Here is a 22,116-nt window from a genome sequence, read left to right as displayed (position 1 = left end):
CAATAATGAACTATTTAAATCTATCTTTTGCTGAAGGAAGGAAAAATAATATTTTGCTTTATTTAGCAAATATACTTGCCTAATTATATTTTGCTAAGGCTTGCAACTGAGTACGTTAGCAATAGAAATAGTTCTGAGGCTGCTAAGTGGCACAGGAGGAAAGGGACTGGACCTGGAGGGAGGAATATAAATTTAGATGCAACTTCAGTCACTTCCTAGATGCAAATCACTTAATCTCTATCAGTTCTTGTTTGTCTTAATTGATTCATTAGAAGCAATTGGGGTTAAGTGACTTGCCCAGGGTCACACTGCTGGTTCACATTCTCTGGACTCCAGGGTTCAGATTTCACCAGGCCACCCCCCCCCCAGTTTTTCTAAATTTAGATGGATGCTTCTTTCAACTGCTCTAAAAGTCAGTTTCTTGGAATTCAGAAGACATTTCCCCATAAAAACACTGTAATTGTTAGAATCTTCCTTGAGTTCACAAAAATCTCCTTAAACTTATGATACTTCTTATTTATAACAATTGCATATCATTTTGTCATAACAATGGTAAATCTGAATCCTCTGCCCCTCTCTGAGTCCTCAATCACTCTAGGTCACAGCAGTGATGAAACAGGAGGATAGGCTCTATGTGGGGTGGTGACACTGGTCTGTCTTCCTGGCTAATCCTCGTATAAGATTCTCCAGCTCTGGGCTGCAGTTATTTTTCCTGAAGCAAGTCTGAAACTCCTTATCCCTATTCCTCCATTTCTGGCTTCCTTCAAGTTTCAAATAAAGTTTGCAAGAATCCTTTCCTGTCTTCCCCCATTGCTTATCTTCAATCAACACTGTCTATAACTTGTTTGTAAATGGTGGTTTGCATATCATCTCCCCATCAGACTGTGAACACCTTGAGGGTAGAGACTGGTTTTGGTCTTTCTTTGTATCCGGCTGTTTAGTACAATACCTGTAGGGGCTTAATGAATACTTAGGCGACTGACATGAGAGAAAATACCCAAAGCAAAAAGATGGGGAGCTTGGTGAGGGGATGGCAGGGGATCTCTGGTGGTTTCTAAAGAACTGTAGCTAAGGCTCTGTTGTCAAGCAAACTGTTTGTAAATCAGATGTATAGTGAATGTAGAGCACTTCAAAGTAAGGTGGGATGATGGACACTAACTCCCTTAGGCAGGTGAGTTTTCAGGTTGGGAGGGACCCAGATTAGTACTGAAAAGAAGGAAAGGAATAGGAAAAGAGAGAAAGAGCATATTTGAGTCAGAAGCAGCAATGAGCAAGTCACTGATGGGTGTTGGAATGCAAACTCAGCAAAAATAGACCCTACAGATCAATCAGCAAGAGAAGAGGAGGCTGGTGCAGCAGAGGAAGAGAAGAAAGAAGGCCTTGAAGACCTCTGAATACATGATAAAATGAGCCTGTGGAATGACTACGGCTTTCTGTGAGATGGATGTTTTTGGAGAAATGGGATAGCTAGCTGGAACATTGGATAGAGCACTGGCCCTAGAGTAACCAGGACCTGAGTTCAAATCCAGACTTAGTCACTTTTGTGATCCTGGACAAGTCACTTAACCCAGATTGCTTCCAAAAATAAGAACAAAGAAAATTTTAGAAAAATGAAATGATCTAGAACAGGGGGATCAAACTCAAATACTGTATCACCAGAACCAGATAAAATCAAATTGAAAACTGTTTAACAAAATAAATATAAATACAACATAGATAATTCTAATTGTAATTTTCTACATCAGTATGCAGCCCATAGGGATCTGCCATTAAAAATGTGTCCAGAGTGATAGAGAAAGGAGATGACCTCAAATGTGACTAACCTAGAGGGAACACCAAGCATGCACATTATATATATATATATACTTCAGTAGCAGTATTAGCTTTATTCTCCTCTTAAGACTTGATTTACATGCTTCAGGATATCAAATAAGAAATGAAGATAGAGACAAAGTTCCAATTCTCATGCAAAGGAAAGAGGAGACAGATTTTATTTCTTTTTTTTTAAGACAAAGGGGTTAAATGACTTACCCAAGGTCACACTGTTAAGTTAGTATTATGTCTCTGAGGCTGGATTTGAACTCAGGTTCTCCTGACTCTAAGGCCAGTACTCTATCCACTGTGCCACCTAACTGCCTCCAGATTTATTTTTAAGGAGCTGTAGGATAGGGCTACATAGTTCACATAAATGATTAATATCTACCTGACCACTTTGCTGCAAAGAGTGAGTAAAGGCAACTGGAGTAGATGGAATATTATCACTTACAATGTGTATTAGTACAATTTTCAAAATATTTCCACACATGTATATTAGTGTCTCCCCCAGATCCTGAGGTAGTTATGATGGGATATTGGTATTCCCATTGCTAAGATGAAGATGGTGAAGTTTGGAAATGTAAAGAGACCTTTTTAGAAGATTTGGAGCTAAGAGGGGCCTTAAAGATTCATATGGGTCAGGGGTTCTTAATCTTTTTTTGTGTACTAGACATCTTTGGAAGTCTTGTGAGACTTAAGGATCTCCATTCTTAGAATGAGGCTGGTAAAGGAATAAAACGAAATATGTAGGATTGCAAAGAAAACCATTGGATATGAAATATGGTTATCAAAATAATAAAAATAATGATTAAAGAACCAAGCTCATGGACCCCATGGACTTCTCCAAGGACCACAGTTGAACACCAGACTCCTCATTCCAGAGCTTCTTCCATATTCTACCTTGCTTTTCTCTCTCAGAGGGTATATACAGGAGAACTATAATGTTTCAGTTATTAATTAAGAAAAAATAGACTTCTAACTGGATTTGGTATTAATTGGAATACTGTACTTTTCTCAAGAACAGAGAAAAAGAAACACTAGCTTTAAGTATAGTGGGTTTTTTAAAAAAATGTATTACTTTGAATGTATCTTTGCTAAGAAAATCAATTTGAATCCAATAGAATAAACTACTCAGCATTCCACTGGCAAAGTCTTTTTGGACAACTATGAGATTATTCTAGCACAGAACAATGTGAATAGTAGAAAACATTCCTGAAACAGCTCTATAAATGTCAAAGATGTAGACAAAGCAAAGATGTCTAATGTTATAAATAGAAGAACCAGTAATTGAACTAAAATTCTGCAACAAAGTGCAAGTTTTTTGTTCTTCCTCTTTTGGAGTTAGTTCTTTGTGCAAGGTCACAAGAAAAACCAAATGATCAATAACTTCCTAAATTTTTGTTGAAATGCCCAGAGAAATGCAATTAAAACATTGCTAGGATGCAATCACACACCACACACACACACACACACACACAAAGTTAGCATCAATATTTAATAAAATTCAGTGTAGGTTCTCCAATTGTGGTCACAGGCTATGAACAGGCAGTTTTCAGATGAATAAATTAAATCATGAAAAAGAGCTCAAAATCATTCCTGATTAGAGAAATGCAAATTAAAACAACTTTGAAGTATCACCTCACACCTATAAGTTTGGATAATATGACAAAAATGGAAAATGATAAATGTTGGGGGCAATGTAGGAAAACTGGGGCTCTAATGCACTGATGGTGGAGTTGTGAACTGATCCAACCAATATGAAGAGTAGATTGCCCCAAGATGCCCAAAGGACTATAAAACTGTGCATACTTTTTGATCCAGCAATACCACTACTATGTCTATAATCCAAAGAAATCCTAAAAAGGAAAAAAAGACTCACTGTACAAAGTAGCAAAGAATTCGATACTGAGGGGATGCCCATACATTGAGGAATGGCTTGATATACTGTGATATATATGAATATGATGGAATGCTATTGTTTTGTAAGAAATCATGAGCATGGGCAGTTGAGTGGCACAGTAGATAGAGTACCAGCCCTGGAATCAGGAGAACCTGAGTTCAAATCCAGCCTCAGACACTTAATAATGACCTAGCTGTGTGACCCTGGGTAAGCCACTTAATCCCATTGCCTTGAAAAAACAAAACAAACAAAAAGAAATCAAGTGCAGACAGATTTAAGAAAAACTTGGAAAGACTTACATGAAGTGAAGCTACGTGAAGTGAGCAGAACCAGGAGAATATTGAATACATTGTATGATGATCAAATATAATAAGACTTAGCTCTTCTCAGCAATACAGTGATCAAAGAGAATTCTAAAATTCTAAAAAAAAAATTGTGACGGAAAATGCCATCCACATTCAGAGAAAGAAGTATGGAGAGATTGCAGACTAAAATATACTATTTTCACTTTTTAAAAAATTGGTTTTATGTTTTTTCTTTCTTGTGACTTTTTTGCCCTTTTGTTCTGATTCTTCTTTTCTGATATAACTATTGTGGAAACATGTTTGTACATGATTGTACATGTAAACTTATATCAGATTACTCTGTGCCATAGGAAGGTGGGAGGGAAGTGGAAAAACGTGTAACTCAAAAATTTTACAGAAAATGAATGTAGAAAAAATATCTTTTCCTGTAAATAAAAAAATGTAAAAAAGTTAAAAAAAAGTCTTATTGAAGGTAGCAATATACCAGAACCACATTTTTTTTTGATGGAACTCTGAATGAATTGGTCTGACTCTACTAGGAAGTGTTTGGACCATATAAAGTTGGAACTCTTCATCTGTTCATACCCTCATACTCAGTGAATCCTTAACTAGGGCTGTAAATGAAGAATATAGTTAAGTTAAAAATGGTCATGTTTATAAAAATATTATTACTCAAAATAGAACTGATTGATGTGGGCAGTATGGCTTAATGGCTAGAGCTGGGCTTGAAATCAGGAAGACTCAAGGATGAGACCTGGCACCCACACATCCTGATTAAACAATCCTGGGCAAGTCATTGCCTCTCATAGCACTCCAGGCAGTTCCCTAAAACCATAAGTGGGAAAGGGGGATAACATTTTCATAAATACCTAATCTGTTCTAGGCACTGGTTCAATTATTTTCCAAATATTATCTCATTGGACCCTTAAACAACCTTGCAAGGTAGGTCCTATGATTATCTCTATTTTGCAGATGAGGAGACTGAGCCAGACAGAGGTTAAGTCACTTGCCCAGAGGAACACAACTAGTTTTAAGTGTCTAGTGCCATATTTGAACTTGGGTCATTCTGTTGCTAGGTCCTGTGCTCCACCTGTTGCACCATCTAACTTCCTTTGCTTTTTGCTGTTCAGTCATTTCAGTCCTATCCAACTCTTCATGGCCCTATTTGGGATTTTCTTGACAGAGATACTAGAATGGTTTGCCATTTTCTTCTCCAGTTCATTTGACAGATGAAGAAACTGAGGTAAACAAGGTGAAGTGACTTGCCCAGAGTCACATAGTCAATGTGTCTGAGGTTAGAGTTGAACTTAGAAAGATGAATCTTCCTGACACTAGGACTATGCATCTAGGTACCCTTCTTGTGGTATAAGAAGGTGCCTGATCCACTGCATTAGGGAGAATTTTGCATCATTGAAATCACAAGACTGGACAATTCCCTCACACAATACAAAGTGTGACTTGTATCACTTGGGTCTATGGCTTCCTAAAAGTCAGCTTCCAGGTTTACAAATCATAGCCATCCTTGAGCACTATTCACATTCCAGGGACACCAAGGAAGCTGATCACTTATCCGCTGTTCTCTCCCTATGTATGATCAGCCCATCACATTTCTTTGATGTCATCATTTCCACTGTTTCTTTGTAATCCTTGATTTATGGTGAGTTACAAACTGGTCATATTCCCACCAAGTGCCTCAGCCTTTGGGTGATTGATCCTTAGTTACAATTTTTAATGATTAAAAAATTAAATTAAAAAGTATTGTTTATTAATACAAAAGAAAATTTTATAAAAATTCATAAAAGAAATATAAATATAATATAAAATTAATATAAATTTTTTTATAAATTTATAAACATAAAGTGTCATTAATATATTTATTAATATAAAGTAAAAATTAACTCATTTTAAAAAATGAGTTTAATAGACACACACTCAGGAAACCATGTCTTTACTATCATGAAGTTGGATCAGAAGGTAGTACATCAATTTTGTATTGTGTTTTCTGCCCGCAGAAGACAAAACAAAATATCTGCTACATTGCAAAGTAAAATGCTGCCTTCAATGAAGCAAAATTAAACGGCATTTTTCTGACTTTTAGAGACATGGAGAAGGGAGTCTTCAGTACCTTCACAATTGCTTTGTCTCCAGCATGTATCTCCTCTATGTGTGATTTGCTTTTATCTTTCCCCTTTCTCTTCCCTGTTATCTTAAGTATTAGACAGTGCAATGGATAGAGTACTAGATCTAGAGTCAAAAAGACCTGAATTGAAATCTACCTTTAGACACTTACTAGCAGGGTGACCCAGGGTAAGTCACTTGACTTCTATTTCCTCACCTGTAAAATGGAGATAATTATAGTTTCTACTTCAAAGGGTTTTTATGAGGATCAAATGAGAGAATGCTTACAGTGCTTAGAATAATGACTCCCACATAGTAGGTGCTTAATAAATTCTTATTCCTCTCCCCTTTGGTGCCATTTCTATCTCTCCAAAGCTGGTAGATAGCCTGAATATCCTCCTGATCTCCTCATGGAGAGGATAGATGTCATAGGAGATTTATAGCCAAGTTACTAATATGCTGGATGGACTTTATATGGTGACCTTGTAGGAGGTCACATACAAAATTTGCCTAGTATGGACAGCCAGGATGGGAACTCCTTGAGGAGTTCACAGACCAATGTGAAGGTTTGAGTTAAAGTTAATAAATTCCTAAACATGTATAAATGATGCCATATGCTCCTTGAGACCAAAGGTTGTTTGGTTTCTCTCTTTGTATCTTGAGGGCAAGGGACACAGAGGTATATTATCAATGATTATTGACTTCATTTCACTGTATTTTGCTTTATTTTATTGATTAAAAAACTTGAAATTTTTTTTTAGATTTTTCAAGGCAATGGGGTTAAGTGGCTTGCCCAAGGCCACACAGCTAGGTAATTATTAAGTGTCTGAGGCCACATTTGAACTCAGGTACTCCTGACTCCAAGGCCAGTGCTCTATCCACTGTGCTACCTAGCCACCCCAAAACGTGAAATTTTTAACATTCAAAAAAACTCTTCGAAAGATTAGGAGCCTCCACAGTGTGGTAGAAAGAGTATGGGATTGGAGGTTCAAACCTCAGCTATTGGGACCTTAAGTAAGTGTTTATTGAGTATCTCTGACCCTTGGTTTATTCTATAAATGGAGGGGGGTTATATTGTTAGAATGGGTTAATAAAAATAAAATATTAGCACAAAATCAGAATCCCTCCAAATTTCTCTGTTTCTGTTGAGAGTATCACTTTTCTTCTAAGTTCAGGTTCAAAACTGGGACACCATATTTGATTCTTCCTCCTTCCTTGCCTTAGGTCTCCAATCAGTTGCCAAATCTAATGGATTCTAGTTTCTTTCTCTCTCTCTCTCTCTCTCTCTCTCTCTCTCTCTCTCATATCTGTACCCTTCTTCATCCTCACACCACAACTATTCTAATCCAAATATTCTTTTCCCTTCAACTCTAGGGCTTTCCCCAATATCCTCAATACTGTATTATAATGATGGTGTATTGGGCTTCATGGAATCAGGTATATTTGGGTTCAAATCATGAATGTGACACTTATTAACTGCATGACCTCAAACAGATCATAACCTCTTTGAACCTCAGATTTCTCAACTATAAAATGATGATTAAAAATACTTATAACCTGTACCTCATGGCTCAGATGAGATAATCATGCACGGCTTGCATTTTAAAAACCTTAAAACATTGTTAATGCTATCCACAGTATTATTCTTATAAATTATTTACCCAAATGGGTGGAAGATTCAACAACAGCCTCTATTTATATAACAGGATCTCAGGGAAGGGGCCAAGTTAAAATAAATTGAATAATAAAATGCAGATTTGGAAATACAAAAGTAATTTTCTTTTTTAATTAGGCACTGATCAATTGACAATGTATTCCCAAGACACAAAATTGTCATAGTGAGACTGTAGTCACAACCAACAAGCATGTTTGTGAGTAAGTATTCAGTGGAAAGAATTTTAGTGAACTGTGGCAATGCTGTAATTATAATTGCTTTATAGGACTTCCCAATGTCACTCCCTATGATATTTTCACTTCACCTCCTCTCCCTAAAAATTGAAATATTAACACAAAATCAGAATAAAGAAAATAACCTGATATTCATAGCACCGTACAAGGTAGGAAGATCAGAGATGCAAACGGACCACAGAGACTGATCAGCAGTTGGTACTCACATTATAGAGAGGGATGGTCTTCATCACTTTATACTGTTTGGTGGGGTCCATCTTGTACAGGTGGCGATCCGTGACAAAAATTGCTCTATCTTCCACTTTACTAAATCGATTTACCTAAAGGAAAAACAAATCAGAGAATACCCTTAGGTAGGAAGAAATTTTGTCTTAAAAAAGATATTTAATTGATTATGTACTTTACTATTTCTCCTTATCCTAAGGTTCTTTCCTATTCATACCAATATCTATATTAATCTTCTTGAATCACTGTTTTTGGTTTTGGATATGAAATTGTATGAAAGGAAAGATGAAGAAGGAAGTCTTAGAGCAAGTTGGGGAACATTTGGACACCTATGAACCATGAAATCATTTGGTATGGTACAGCAAGGCAACCCCAGAAGGGGCTTGAAACTCAACAAATCTAGGAGCTTTTTAGGGGTAAATCAATGAAATGTTTTACCAAATAGAGCCCTTGGATGATATGACAAATATACAAATGACACTTGGCAGAAAAAAGTTCCCTTTCTTTAGTGACTGGCTACAGTATATAATATTATGTAATGTGTTATATTAGTATATAGAACATTAGATATAATTATATGTACAATAACATATAATGATACATTATAACATATACGATAATAATAATAATACATATCATATAATAATATATAACATCATAACAGTTTTCTCATTAATCTTTTTTTCCCCCCAAGGAAAGTTGGATGAGTTGAGCTCTTAGGTCTGTTTCTAGCTCTGATTTAACCTTATTTCCAACTTCCTATCCACCACATGCTTGTCCCTTAGATCTGCAATCCTGTACCACCTGACCAAGATGTTGTCTCATTCACTTTTGCTAAGAATCTCAAGCCCCATCTCCTCACTGAAGATTTCCCCAATGACTCTAGACTCACACTTAACTTCCCTTCCTGAACTCAGCTAGCACTTGGAAGCAGTCTAGCAGTTAGTCCTTGGCTGTTCTTCAGTGGCTTCCCGGATGCCAGTTTTCTTCCTAAGCTCTTTGAGGGCAGTGAAAGGGTACTCTGCTCTCTTGAATGGTTTGAGTGCTGGTACTCAGCCATGAGTTGTTGACTGGTCCCAGTGCTGCTTCTCTCCTCATACCCAAAGGGATTTTTAGGATCTCCTGCTTCCCTTTCTTCATCCCTGAGTAATATCAGACCAAGTCAGGATGATGGGGAAGGGTTTATAGGATGAAAAAATTCCCAAGTGCCAGAGGAGATAATTTCTGAAATCCCACATGTACAGCTGGGTCTGAGACCAGAGCTTCACCTTTTGATTAATAGAAAGGAACAGTGGCTTGGTAGCTTTTAATTACTAAATGCCACAGCTCCACTTTATAACTGTAGCTAATTAAGATATGAGTATACAGCTGTTCACAAGTGGCCTGGGAGTTTGTGGAGAATGATTTATTTATTGAGTCCCCCTCCTCTGCCTCCCCCCCCCCGGGAGTTGGAAGTTATTTGTATTAATTTATTTCAACATACATTTATTAGCTTTCTCCTTTGACTAGAAAACTGGGTTAGGTGCTGAAGAAGAAGCAAAGAATAGGTATCTTTACTTAGGGGCCTGCCTTTAAGAACCTTATAGTTTATTAGGGAGATATAATTCATATGCAAACAGTCAATTTGAGAACTTTAAAACTACCTCATTCATAATGGAATAACTGCTGCCTACTAGGTGGTACAATGGATAGAATACCAAGTCTATAGTTGGGAAGACCCGAGTTCAAGTATAGGCTTAGTAGCTTTGTGACCCTGGGGAAGTCATTTAACTGTAAAATGAGCTGGGGAAGGAAATTGCAAACCACTCCAGTATCTTTGCCATGAAAAATCAAATGGGGTCATGAACTCAGGCACGATCGAAGACAATTCAACAAGAAATTACTGCCAGTCTTCCTTCTTTCCCAAACCTATCAGATTTTCAATATTATCTTCTTATGATTAGTAAAGTCATAATAATGGCACATATTTGTTTCAATAGCCTGAAGAAAGGTACTAATAATATTGAGCATTGTCCCTACTGTAGGTGCTTAAAAAAGGATTTGGAGATTTCCACAGAAGAAACAGACAGGACCAATAATGCCTTTAATATGGGAAGCATTTTGTCTTGTACAAAGGAAGACATTGAACTTGAAACATGAGAGAAGAGCAAGCAAAGGTAGGATAAGGATACACTATCACCCAGGAGACTAGGGCTCAGCCAGATACCTGGAAGGATTGTCTATACTATTCATAATGTAGTCAGTGGAGAAGTCTGGGATGAAAGGCTGGAGCAAGAAGAGGGTAATGGTGACTGAAGATGTGACAAGCATCCTGAGGGATCAGGACCCAGTCCCTAACTGATAGCAGGCATTCATTCTTGCTCACTTTGTTGCATGGATCCCAGACTTGTCCTTTACAGAATTGCTCATTGATGCAGAAATAGGTCAGACATTTTATAGGGAGGGGCAAAGACTTTTATAGGCTGGTTTCTCACATCTGATGTCACAGACAGATAGGAACCTGGAAGTGTTTATCAAGGAAGAGACTAAATGTAGGGTAAGGAGGGATGGTTTCCCCAGAGAGGAAGGAGGGATACTAAAAGCAAGAATTAATAAAACTAGGTCTCTAAAAACAGAAGTGTTTTTTTAGCACTACATAAAATTTTAGTTATTAGAATTTTTTTTTCTTAAAACATACTTTTGGTCTATTAGGACCAACAAATGAAGCTATAAACCCTAGATGGCTCAGGGATAGAGTACTAAACCTGGAGTGAAGAAGATTCATCTTTGTGAGTTCAAAGCTGGAGTTAAATACCTGTGTTTAACCTTGTTTGCTTCAGTTTTCTCCTCTTTAAAATGAGCTTGAGAAAGAAATGGCTAACTACTCCAGTGTCTTTGCTTAGAAAACCCCATCTTTTTGTTGTGTGCATAAACTGAATTTAAGTGAGGTAGAACTGCACAAAGTCATCTGCCTCAGTCTTTTCCAAAATCATCACGATCCTGCATAGCAAGACAGAGTCAAGCCAACTGGTGATGGCTCTAGTGGAAGACCATGGCATCTTTGATATCTAACAAAGCTCTAAGTGCTCCAATAGCATCAGCTTCAGCTGGCTTCGTGGCTGTTGGTACGAACTGTTCTCTTCTGCCTATTCTGCTTAGTGGGAGACTTCCCATGCTTAGGGTAGACACCTCCCACTACTCACCAATGAGTCTGAGACTCCCTTGGTTACCCTCAACCTAGTTTACCTCACCTGCCCAAATGGTTTACTAAGGTGTGGCTGCTGTGCATGCTACAGCTTCTTGGAGCCACAGGTAAGAATTAGATGACTCAGGTGGACATCAAAGGTAGAAAGCAGCCCTCACACCAACGTTCTAGTCTTCCTTGAACACATCCTACACCCTAAGAAAATCCCTTATGGGATCATAAAGAATCAGACACAATTGAAAAATAATGACACCTGAGAAGAAATTGAGGCTTAATTTGGCATAGTAAGTTTAAAAATGGGAGTGAGAGTGAGAGAGCAAGAGAGCAAACATTACAGGATCAAGGTTTTCATCAGTAATATTTCTGCTTGTTCAAATATAAAATGATCTCTGAATTTATCTGGCCCAACCAAGATCTCCTCTAAACAAGTTTGTTGTGAAAAAATCTAATAGAGGGTCAAGTTTGTCAGGGTGATGGAGTTTCTGGAGAGACCAAACTCCTAGGACATCTTTTACCTTGAAAGAACTCCATGCCCTGAGATGGGTATGTAAAAGTAAGGACTGTTTTCTATTTCTAAAAGGTAACTTTACATTCTCTTTTTAAGGTGAACCTATTTCCACACTATAAAACAAGATTTTTTTTCTCTTACTCAAATCAGTGATTCTTAGCATCATTTTTTTGACATGTTTAAGTGTTACTTCCCTTTTTTCCATCTGGAAAATGGGAGGGTTATTCTAAAGTCTGTCTAGTTTGAAATGCCTTAAGTTCAGAAAAGGAGGACCCCAGGAAGGGAAAGAGGGCAATATGAATCAGTAGAAGGAATACTGGATTTGGGGTGGGGACTTGAATTTGGGTTCTAGCTTTAGCATGTTATCTGTGCCTATTTTTTTTAGGTTTTTGCAAGGCAATGGGGTTAAGTGACTTGTCCAAGGCCACACAGCTAGGTAATTATTAAATGTCAGAGGCCAGATTTGAACTCAGGTACTCCTGACTCCAGGGCTGGTGCTCTATCTACTGTGCCACCTAGCTGCCCCTACTGTGCCTATTTTGAATAAGTTATTGACCCTCTTTGGGTCTTAGGATCATAGATATAGATCCAGAACTGGTCCAAGTCTTAAAGAGCATCTGATCCAACCTCTTCATTTTACAGAAGAGGAGACGAGGATCACAGAAATTAAGTAACTTGGTCAGGGTCAATAGCAAGTGGGAGATTTGAGTCTTGGTCCACTGCCTCCAGAATTAGTGCTTTTTCCAGTTTCTTCCACAGTAAAACAAGTTATTTCACTGTACGACACTACAGTCCCCTTCAGAAGTAAAATAAAGAATTTGATGATTCTCTGGGGTACCAGAAAAGGCAACATGGAGGAGATGTTGAGTGGGGACTTGATGGTCTTGGATTGAGGGAGAAGAATAATCAGAAGTGAGAGAGCTCATTCTGGCAACAGTTTGATCAAAGGTAAAGAAGATCACAATGGATGTACATGGTGGATGAGTATTCAGTCAAAGTGATGGTGTGATCAAACAGAGCATGTGGAGTAGTATTGCTAAAGTGGGCAAAGACATGATCCACATTCCTGATGGCCATGAGCATTAGCCGATAAAATGTGAACCGAGGGCAGGAAAGTGCCACAATGGGCTGTTTTTGACTGGAGCTTTGAAATGATTAAACTGTTGAATCAGAAAGACTTATTTGGCAGTAGGGGAAAATCTAAGTGGTGGTGGAAGACCATTATTAAGAGTAAGTCAAAGTGATCTTCTTTCTAAAGAGCAGGTCTGATCATCTTGGCACTTTCTCCCCAATCCATGTGGCTTCCTTGTGTCTCTAGGATCAAATATAAAATCCTGTGTTTGACATGGAAGGCTCTTCATCACCTGGTCAATTCTTACCTTTCTAGTCTCCCTAAGTCCCTTCCCCTATACTTTGTGATCTGGTGACACTGGCTTCCTTGATGTTCCTTGAGCATTCATTTCCTGACTGGGCATTTTCATCAACTGCTCTCATGTCTATGAGTCGCTGCCTCTTCATTTCCATCTCATGGCTTCTTTTGTTTCCTTAAAGTCTCAGCTAAAATCCAACCTTCAACAAGAAGTCTTTAAAAAGCCCTTAATGCAAGTGCCTTCCCTTTCTTGACTATCTCCAATTTACTCTATTTATAGCTATCTGTATCTCTTTTTTTGCATTCTGTCTCCCCCATTTAGAGAGAACAGAGATCCCCCCCTTTATATTCTCAACCAGTGGCTGGCACATAGTAGGTAGGCATTTAAGAAATGCTGAGTGACAGACAAAACCACTGTAATCAAGATAAAAAAGAAATGTAGCAAATTGGTAAACAATTCTTACAACTAGTATTTCTGACAAAGGATTCATTTCTAAAATATACAGAGAACTGAGTCAAATTAAAAAAAAGCCATTCCTCAATGGACAAATAGTCAAAGGATATGCAAAGGCAATTTACAGATGAGGAAATCAAAGCAGTCCACAGTCATATGAAAAAATTGCTCTAAATCACTACTTATTAGAGAAATGCTAATTAAAGCTTCTCTGAGGTATCACCTCACACTTTTCAAACTGGCCAATCTGACCAAAAAGGACAATGATCAATATTGGAAGGGATGTGGGAAATCTGGTTCCCTAATACATTGCTGGTGGAGCTGTGAACTCATCCAACCTTTCTGGAGAGCAATTTGGAATTATACCCAAAGGGCAACAAAAATGAGCATACCCTTTGATTCAGCAATATTACTATGGGGTCTATACCTGAAGAGATGATGGAAAAAGGGTAAAAATAATCACTTGTACAAAAAAAAATTCATAGCAGCCCTGTTTGTGGTGGCAAAGAATTGGACATTGAGTCAATGTCCATCAATTGGGGAATGGCTTAATAAACTGTGGTATATGTATGTGATGGAACACTAATTGTTTTATTAGAAACCAGGAGGCATGGGAATTCAGGGAAGCCTGGAAGGATTTACATGAACCGATGGTGAGTGAGAATGAGCAGAACCAGAAAACTACACCCTAACAGCAACATGGGGGTAACAATTAACTTTAATGGATTTGCTCATTCCATCAGTGCAACAATCAGGAGCAATTTTGGGGTAGCAGCAATGGAGAATACCATCTGTATCCAGAGAAAGAATTGTGGAGTTTAAACAAAGACCAGAGACTATTACCTTTAATTAAAAAAAAAACTTATTATGTAATTTTGCTATCTCTCATACTTTATTTTTTTCCCCTTAAGGATATGATTCCTCTCTCATCACATTCACCTTAGATCAATGTATACCATGGAAACAATGTAAAGACTAACAGACTGCCTTCTGTGAGGATTGGGGGGGAAGGGAAGCAAAATTAGGGGGAAGATTGTAAAATTCAAAATAAAGAAATAACAAAAAAAAGAAATGATCAGTGATATGACAAAGCATTACTTTTCAAAAGAAATAAGAAATTTTTAAAAAATCACTACCAAGGGGTGGCTAAGATGGTGCAGTGGATAAAGCACCAGCCCTGGAGTCAGGAGTACCTGGGTTCAAATCCGGTCTCAGACACTTAATAATTACGTAGCTGTGTGGCCTTGGGCAAGCCACTTAACCCCATTTTCCTTGCAAAAACCTAAAAAAAATGACTACCTATTTGAAGTATTATCCCTATTTTATTAATCTGCCAGTTAAAAACAAACCTCTATTTTATTATTAAGAAATATTAATATTTTTGATTAAGGCTTATTATAATAATTATTAAGGATTTTAATTTTTTTGAATAGCTTTTTTTGAACAGAAATTTTATTGAATAGCTAAATTATTACATTTTATTAATGGGTGACTTTTCTTTTTATACCCATTTCTTGCTACCTATAAGATATAATAAACAGGAAAATGTGGTTTTCAAATAATTGATATCTAACTAAGTTATATTTTGCATGTCAAAAGAAATGGATATCAAAATTTTAGATTCTAGGCATTCACTGCTTAGATTGGTAGCAGAAGTTTAGTGAAGAACGAGGCCATAGCAAACAATTGCCAAATTGGTAGGTCTGATGTAAGGAAACTGTTTACCTTCAATGATGAACAAAACATTCCGGATCTGATACATAATTTTATTGAACTAATGTAGCAAAACTTGAACTGGGTAAATATTACTTCAAGACTCTTCTAAGGAAAACATTAAAATTCTGCAACTGAGAATTTTATAGTAGGAAATGCTAAAGGCATATCCTAACTTAGAATTCTGCAAGATCAAAACTTTCACATATTAAGGGATCCTGGAAATCACAAGGAAGCCTTGTTCCTAGGAGACAGAAATGGCTACAAGGCATTTTATAATTCCTTAGGTACTTGTTAGTTTGGGTTGTACAGTTATGTATTTGGGAAATTTTTTAAGCTAAGGCAATTAGCCTCCAAAATTTAAAACTGCTTTTACAGAATGTTCTTCAGATAAGATGAATCATAGTATTTCAGGGAAAAGAGAGAAAGGGAGTCAGAAAAAATGCAAATACACAAAATAAGAAGGAAAAAAAAGCACATGAAAATTGTTTTGCGTTGAAATAAGAGAAATAAATCTTCCTAGACAAAAACAAATAACTACTGGGTAACTACTGGGAAACACTGAAAGGAATCAAAAGGCCCAATATGAAGGAATAATGATTTGTAGTTAAAGTAGAAACTCTCAAATTCACATGTAAAATGGACTTGTCATACTTGTGGTGTGAGGGTGACCATAAATGATATAGAATCCCCTTTTGAGCACTTTCTTGGATTTCAGCATCAGATCATGAGAGAGAATTTGAGGGCTGAATTTTAGAGATCCTCTAGTGCAGGGATCTTTAATTGTTCTTGTGTCTTGTTGACAGTCTGGTGATGCCTGTGTGCCACTTTTAGAATCACATTTTTAGATGCATAAAATACATAGGATTACACTGGAAACCAATTGTGCTGAAACAGAGTTATCAAAATAATAGCAATTTAAAGAACCTAAAGTTAAGAACCTGTGATCTGATCCAACCTCCTCATTTCACAGATAAGAAAACTGAGACCCAGAGAGGTTAAATGACTTGCTTTAAGGTCACATAAGAAACAGAAATAGGATGTGAATCCAGAGCTTCTGACTCTGATTATAAATCTATTTTTTAATAAAAAGAAATTAATATTCATTTTAAATTTTTGAGTTCTAAAATCTCTCTTTCTACCCCACCCACCCACCCACTGAAAAGGTAAGTGATATGATACCAATTATTCATATGAAGTCATGCCCAATTTATTTCTATATTATGCATGTTGCAAAAAAAGGCAAGAAAAATAACAAAAGTGAAAACAACAATGTATTTCAATGTGCACTCAGAGTTCCTAAATTCTCTCTCTGGAGAGGGATAGCATTTTTTCCACCAGTTTTCATGGAATAGAGTAGCTAAGTCTTTCACAATTGATAATTATTTCAATAGTACTGCTACTTTATATGTTCTCCTGGTTCCACTAAATTCACTTTGCATCAGTTCATTTAAGTCTTATAGTTTTTTTCTGAAATAATTTCCCTCATCATTTCTTATAGGACATAGTATTTCATCACAATAATTTACTACAACTTACTCAGTCATTTGCCAATTGATGGACACTCCCTCAATTTCCAATTCTTTGCACTAATAGAACTGCCATAAATATTTCTATTCATATAGGTCCTTTTCCATTTCTGTTGATCTTTCTGGGATACAGACATAGTAGTGGTATTTTTGGTTCAAAGATTTTGCAGCATTTGTCATTTCCTTTGTTTTGCTAGCCAATTTGAGAGGTGTGAGATAATACTTCAGACTTGTTTTAATTTGCCTTTCTCTAATTAAAAGTGATTTAGAGCACTTTTTTTCCCCTATGATTACTTATGATTTTGATTTGTTCTTCTGAAAGTGACTGTTTATAGCCTTTGATCATTTATCAATTTAGGAACGGGTTCTTTTTTTAAATTAAGTTGATTTAGTTCTCTATAAATTAGAAATGAAGCTTTTTTGGTTTGATGTGTACAAGCCTTTTTAAATTTAATGTAATTAATATGCCTTCCATAACCCTCTCTATCTCTTATTTGGTCATTAAACTCTTCCCTTATCAGTAGATTTGTTAGGTAAAATTTTCCATGCTCTTTTAATATCTTTATGATATCACTCTTCATATTTAAATCGTGTCTCCATTTTGACCATATCTTGGTATATGGTCTAGTTTTTTCCAGACTTCTTTCCAGTTTTCTCAGAAATTTCTGTCAAATACTGAGTTCTTGTCTTCAAATCTTGGATCTTTGGGTTCATCAAACATTAGATTACTATGGTTGTTTACTACTGTATAATATGTATCTAATCACTTCCACTGATTCACTTTTTTCTTTCTTAGCCAGTATCCCATTGTCTTGATGATTATTTCTATTTAAATTAGTTTGAAATTAGGTGCTGCTAGACCACCTTCCTTCATATTATTTTATTGATTCCCTTCATATTCTTTTTAACTTAAGTTAATTTTTCCAATTACATGCGAAGGCACTTTTCAACATTCATTCATTTGTAAGTTTATGAGTTCCACATTTTTGTACCACTCTTCCTTCTCTCCCCTTCTCCATGACAACAATCTTATAAAAATTAAACATGTATAATCGTATTTCCCTTCATAATCTTGATATTTTGTTTTTCCAGATGATTATTTTTCCTAGCTCTATAAAATAAGTTTTTAGGGGTTTGATTGTTATGGCACTGAATAAGTGAATTAATTGAGGTAGAACCTTCATTTTTATTATATTAGCTCAGCTTATGTATCAGCAATTAATAGTTTTCCAACTTTTTTGTAATTTATTCATAAAGTTCCTTGGCAGCTAGATTTCCAAGTATTTTATACTGTCTACAGGTGTTTTAAATTGAATTTCCCTTCCTATCTCTTCCTGATGGGTTTTGTTGGCAAAATATAGCAATACTGATGATTTATTTTATATTCTGAAAATTCACTAAAGTTGTTAATTAGTTCAACTAGTTTTTTTAGTAGATTTTCTAGGGTTCTCTTAGTCTATCTTCATATCATCTTCAAAGAGTGATATTTCATTTCTTCATTGCCTGTTTTTATTTCTTCATTTTTTTCTTCTCTTATTGCTATAACTAGCCTTTTCTAGTACAATATCAACAGTCTTGGTTCACTTTTGGTCTGAATGGAAAGGTTTCTAATCTATTCTCATCAAAGATAACACTTGCTCTTGGTTTTAGATAGATTTTGCTTATTATTTTAAGAAAAGCTCCATTTATTCCTATGCTTTCTATTTTTTTGAAAGATTTTATTTTGAATTTTACAATTCCCCCCATCTTGCTTCCCTCCCCCCCTTCACAGAAGACAGTCTGTTAGTCTTTACATTGTTTCCATGGTATGCATTGATCTAAGTTGAATGTGATGAGAGAGAAATCATATCCTTAGGAAGAAACATAAAGTATGAGATATAGCAGAATTACATAATAAGATAACATTTTTTAAAAATTAAAGGTAATAGTCTGGTCTTTGTTCAAACTCCACAATTCTTTCTCAGAATACAGATGGCATTCTCTGTCACAGATATCCCAGAATTGTGCCTGATTGTTGCCTTGTTGGTATGAGCAAGTCCATTAAGGTTGATCATCACCCCCACGTTGCTGTTAGGGTATACAATGTTCTTCTGGTTCTGCTCATCTCACTCAGCATCAGTTCATGCAAATCCCTCCAGGCTTCCCTGAAATCCCATCCCTCCTGGTTTCTAATAGAACAACAGTGTTCCATGACATACATATACCACAGTTTGCTAAGCCATTCCCCAACTGATGGACATTGACTCAATTTCCAATTCTTTGTCACCACAAACAGGGCTGCTATGAATTTTTTTGTACAAGTGATATTTTTACCCTTTTTCATAATCTCTTCGGGGTATATACCCAGTAGTAGTATTGCTGGATCAAAGGGTATGCACATTTTTGTTGCCCTTTGGGCATAATTCTAAATTGCTCTCCAGAAAGGTTGGATGAGTTCATAGCTCCACCAGCAATGCATTAGTATCCCAGATTTCCCACAACCCTTCCAACAATGATCGTTATCCTTTCTGGTCATAGTGACCAGTCTGAGAGGTGTGAGGCGGTACCTCAGAGATGCTTTAATTTGCATTTCTTTAATAAGTAATGATTTAGAGCAATTTTTTCATATGGCTATGGATTGCTTTGATTTCCTCATATATAAATTGCCTTTCCATATCCTTTGACCATTTGCCAATTGAGGAATGGCTTGGTTTTTTTTTTTTTAATAAATTTGAGTCAGTTCTCTATATATATTTTAGAAATGAGTCCTTTGTCAAAAATACTAGTCATAAATCTAATTTTTTTTAACAGGAATGGTGATGCAATTTCTAAGAAGCCTTTTCTGCATATATTGATATAATCATATGAATTTTGTTATTGATGTAATCAATTATGCTTATAGTTTTCCTAATATTGATCCAACCCTGCATTCATAATATAAATCTCACCTGTTCATAGTGTATGATCTTTCTGATTTAATACATTGGTCATCTTGCTAGTATTTTCTTTAAAATTCTTTTGCATTAATATTCATTAGAGAAATCATTTTCTTTGTTTTTGCTCTCCCTGATTTAAATACAAAAACTCAAATATAATACTCTTTCAAGAGCACTAGGCAGTCTTCATTACATTTGAAGACTAAAGGAAATGTTCAAGAAGAATAAAGGTTTGCAATTAATAGTAGTGGGGCAAATTCTTAAAATAAATAAAAATAAAATTAATAAAAAATTGTTACTAATAAACATTTTAAAAGCAAAAATGTGCATAATGTAGCTTAATTAAATTTAATATTAAAGGTGCAATATACATATTTACATCTCTCATCTTTTGGTTTCCTAAGCAAAATAATAATAAAACAGAAGACCATTTTTCTTCATTTAACTTCTAAGGCAATTGAAACACCAAATCATGGGAGAACTAAAAGGTACATTGAAAGTTATTTAATCCAAACTCCCACTTAATGCAAGAATCCTCTCTACAACATTCCTATCATTCTTGCCAAACTCCAAACATCTTCAGTGATGGGAGAATAAATGAATTATATCTACAGCACATTCCATTTGGGACTAGTTATAATGAATTGAATGTTGTTGATTCTATTAAGCTTGTTGCTACTTATATTAAGCTTAATTTTAATTTATGCAACTTCTACCTTCTTGGTACTATCAAATACTTCAACTTAAGAAACTGATATGGTTTTATTAATAGATCTGGCATTAAAGAATATCCATGACCATATAGTTTGCCATTACATCCTGAAGAACACTGGCCCTTTCCATCTGACTTGCAGCTGAAACCTCTGTCATATGTCATCTCCCACTATTGGAATTTAGACAGTTCTTGAACTGTCTTTTCTTTCTGTTTGTAGCTCAGAGAATAGCAGTGTTTTACAGATACTTAATTGATTAATAAATCCTCTCATCCATTAATTTGTGCCTAGACACCCAGCATGTCTCTCCTTGTCACCAATTCTAAGGTGGTCTGGTCTTTTTCTCCTCTGACTCCTGATAATTCTCGTTTGCCAAGCAGTCCATCCTTTGTGTATCCAGTGGTCAGAACTTGGCTCAGTTCAATACTGTCCCTTCTTTCTGCAATTACTTCTATCTGCTGAGAAATGAAATTCAATAAGACAAATCAAGAATCAATCCACTTTTAGTAATATAAGATTCCAGCCAAAGTCCAGGGATAGTTGAAGTCCTCCATCAATGCGCTATCATTTGTCTTTGTGTCTGTATCTGAAATTCAGTATAAGATTCTTCCATTTTAGCAGGCAATTGATGATTTATTTCCACAACAATAATATTTCTCTTTTTTCCCTTTCCACCCTTTCCTCTATGCTCTCCAATCTGTTGTGGATTTCACAAAGATATATATAACAAATGGACTTTTGGTATCACCTGGATACCTTAATTTAGGGTTTTAGAGCAGTAACTCACTCTCTTTGCATCATACATCTCTTTGGAAGTCTGGTGAAACTTATGGATCCCCCTTTCAGAATAATGTTTTTAAATGTATAAAATAAAATATATAAAATAAAAAAGGAAAGCTAGTTCTATTGAAATACAATTATCAAAATATTTTTTAAAATGAAAAATTTTCATGGAACCATAATTAAGCTTAGTTCTGTTTTAAGATAACCACAGCAACAGACTCTTTTTCTATCTTTTCTTACCTTACGGACATGGCAGGAAAACAGAATGTTCATGTATTTGTCCTTTCTCTTTAGTTCATTGGCAACAGGAACAAAAGTGCCTGTGGTTTGAGGGGTATCTGACTTCTGAAAAAGAAAGTAAAGAAGGAGAGGCTAAGCTGGAGACTGAAGAGAGGATGATTAGATATAGCTGAGGCACAGGGTCTGTAACCCCTCACAAAATATTCACTAATATTTAATATTTATCACAAAAAAGACAACTCCTATTGATGCCCTCCTTTGTAACAATATTCAAGTCACTATCCATGTTTCTTTTTGTTCTTCCACCTTAGACTCTAAACTCTGCAAAAGCTGATGGAAGTCCAACTTGAAAGAGATCTTCTAGGCCAGAAATTTCTTAATACTGTTTGTGTCATGAGTCCCACTGGCTGCCTCGCCAAATCTCTGTATCCCCTATC

The 22,116-nt window shown here is 36.0% G+C and overlaps 1 protein-coding gene across 2 annotated transcripts in view; it reads right to left on the bottom strand.

Annotated features, from left to right (window-relative positions):
• Nucleotides 1-22,116, bottom strand: part of MYO1D (myosin ID) — a 410,616-nt gene that overhangs the window by 145,683 nt on the left and 242,817 nt on the right. For both annotated transcript variants that reach the window (XM_074188955.1, XM_074188954.1), the window contains exons 19-20: nt 21,680-21,784; nt 8,253-8,366 (exon numbers count right to left, since the gene is read on the bottom strand). In XM_074188955.1, coding sequence (XP_074045056.1) covers nt 8,253-8,366; nt 21,680-21,784 — 219 coding nt within the window. The remainder of the gene's footprint in view (nt 1-8,252; nt 8,367-21,679; nt 21,785-22,116) is intronic.

The sequence above is a fragment of the Macrotis lagotis genome, chromosome 5, assembly GCF_037893015.1.
Source record: "Macrotis lagotis isolate mMagLag1 chromosome 5, bilby.v1.9.chrom.fasta, whole genome shotgun sequence".
In the NCBI taxonomy this organism is placed as follows: domain Eukaryota; kingdom Metazoa; phylum Chordata; class Mammalia; order Peramelemorphia; family Peramelidae; genus Macrotis; species Macrotis lagotis.
The sequence above is the reverse complement of the archived record's forward strand: the minus strand, read 5'-3'. Positions and strand labels throughout refer to the sequence as shown.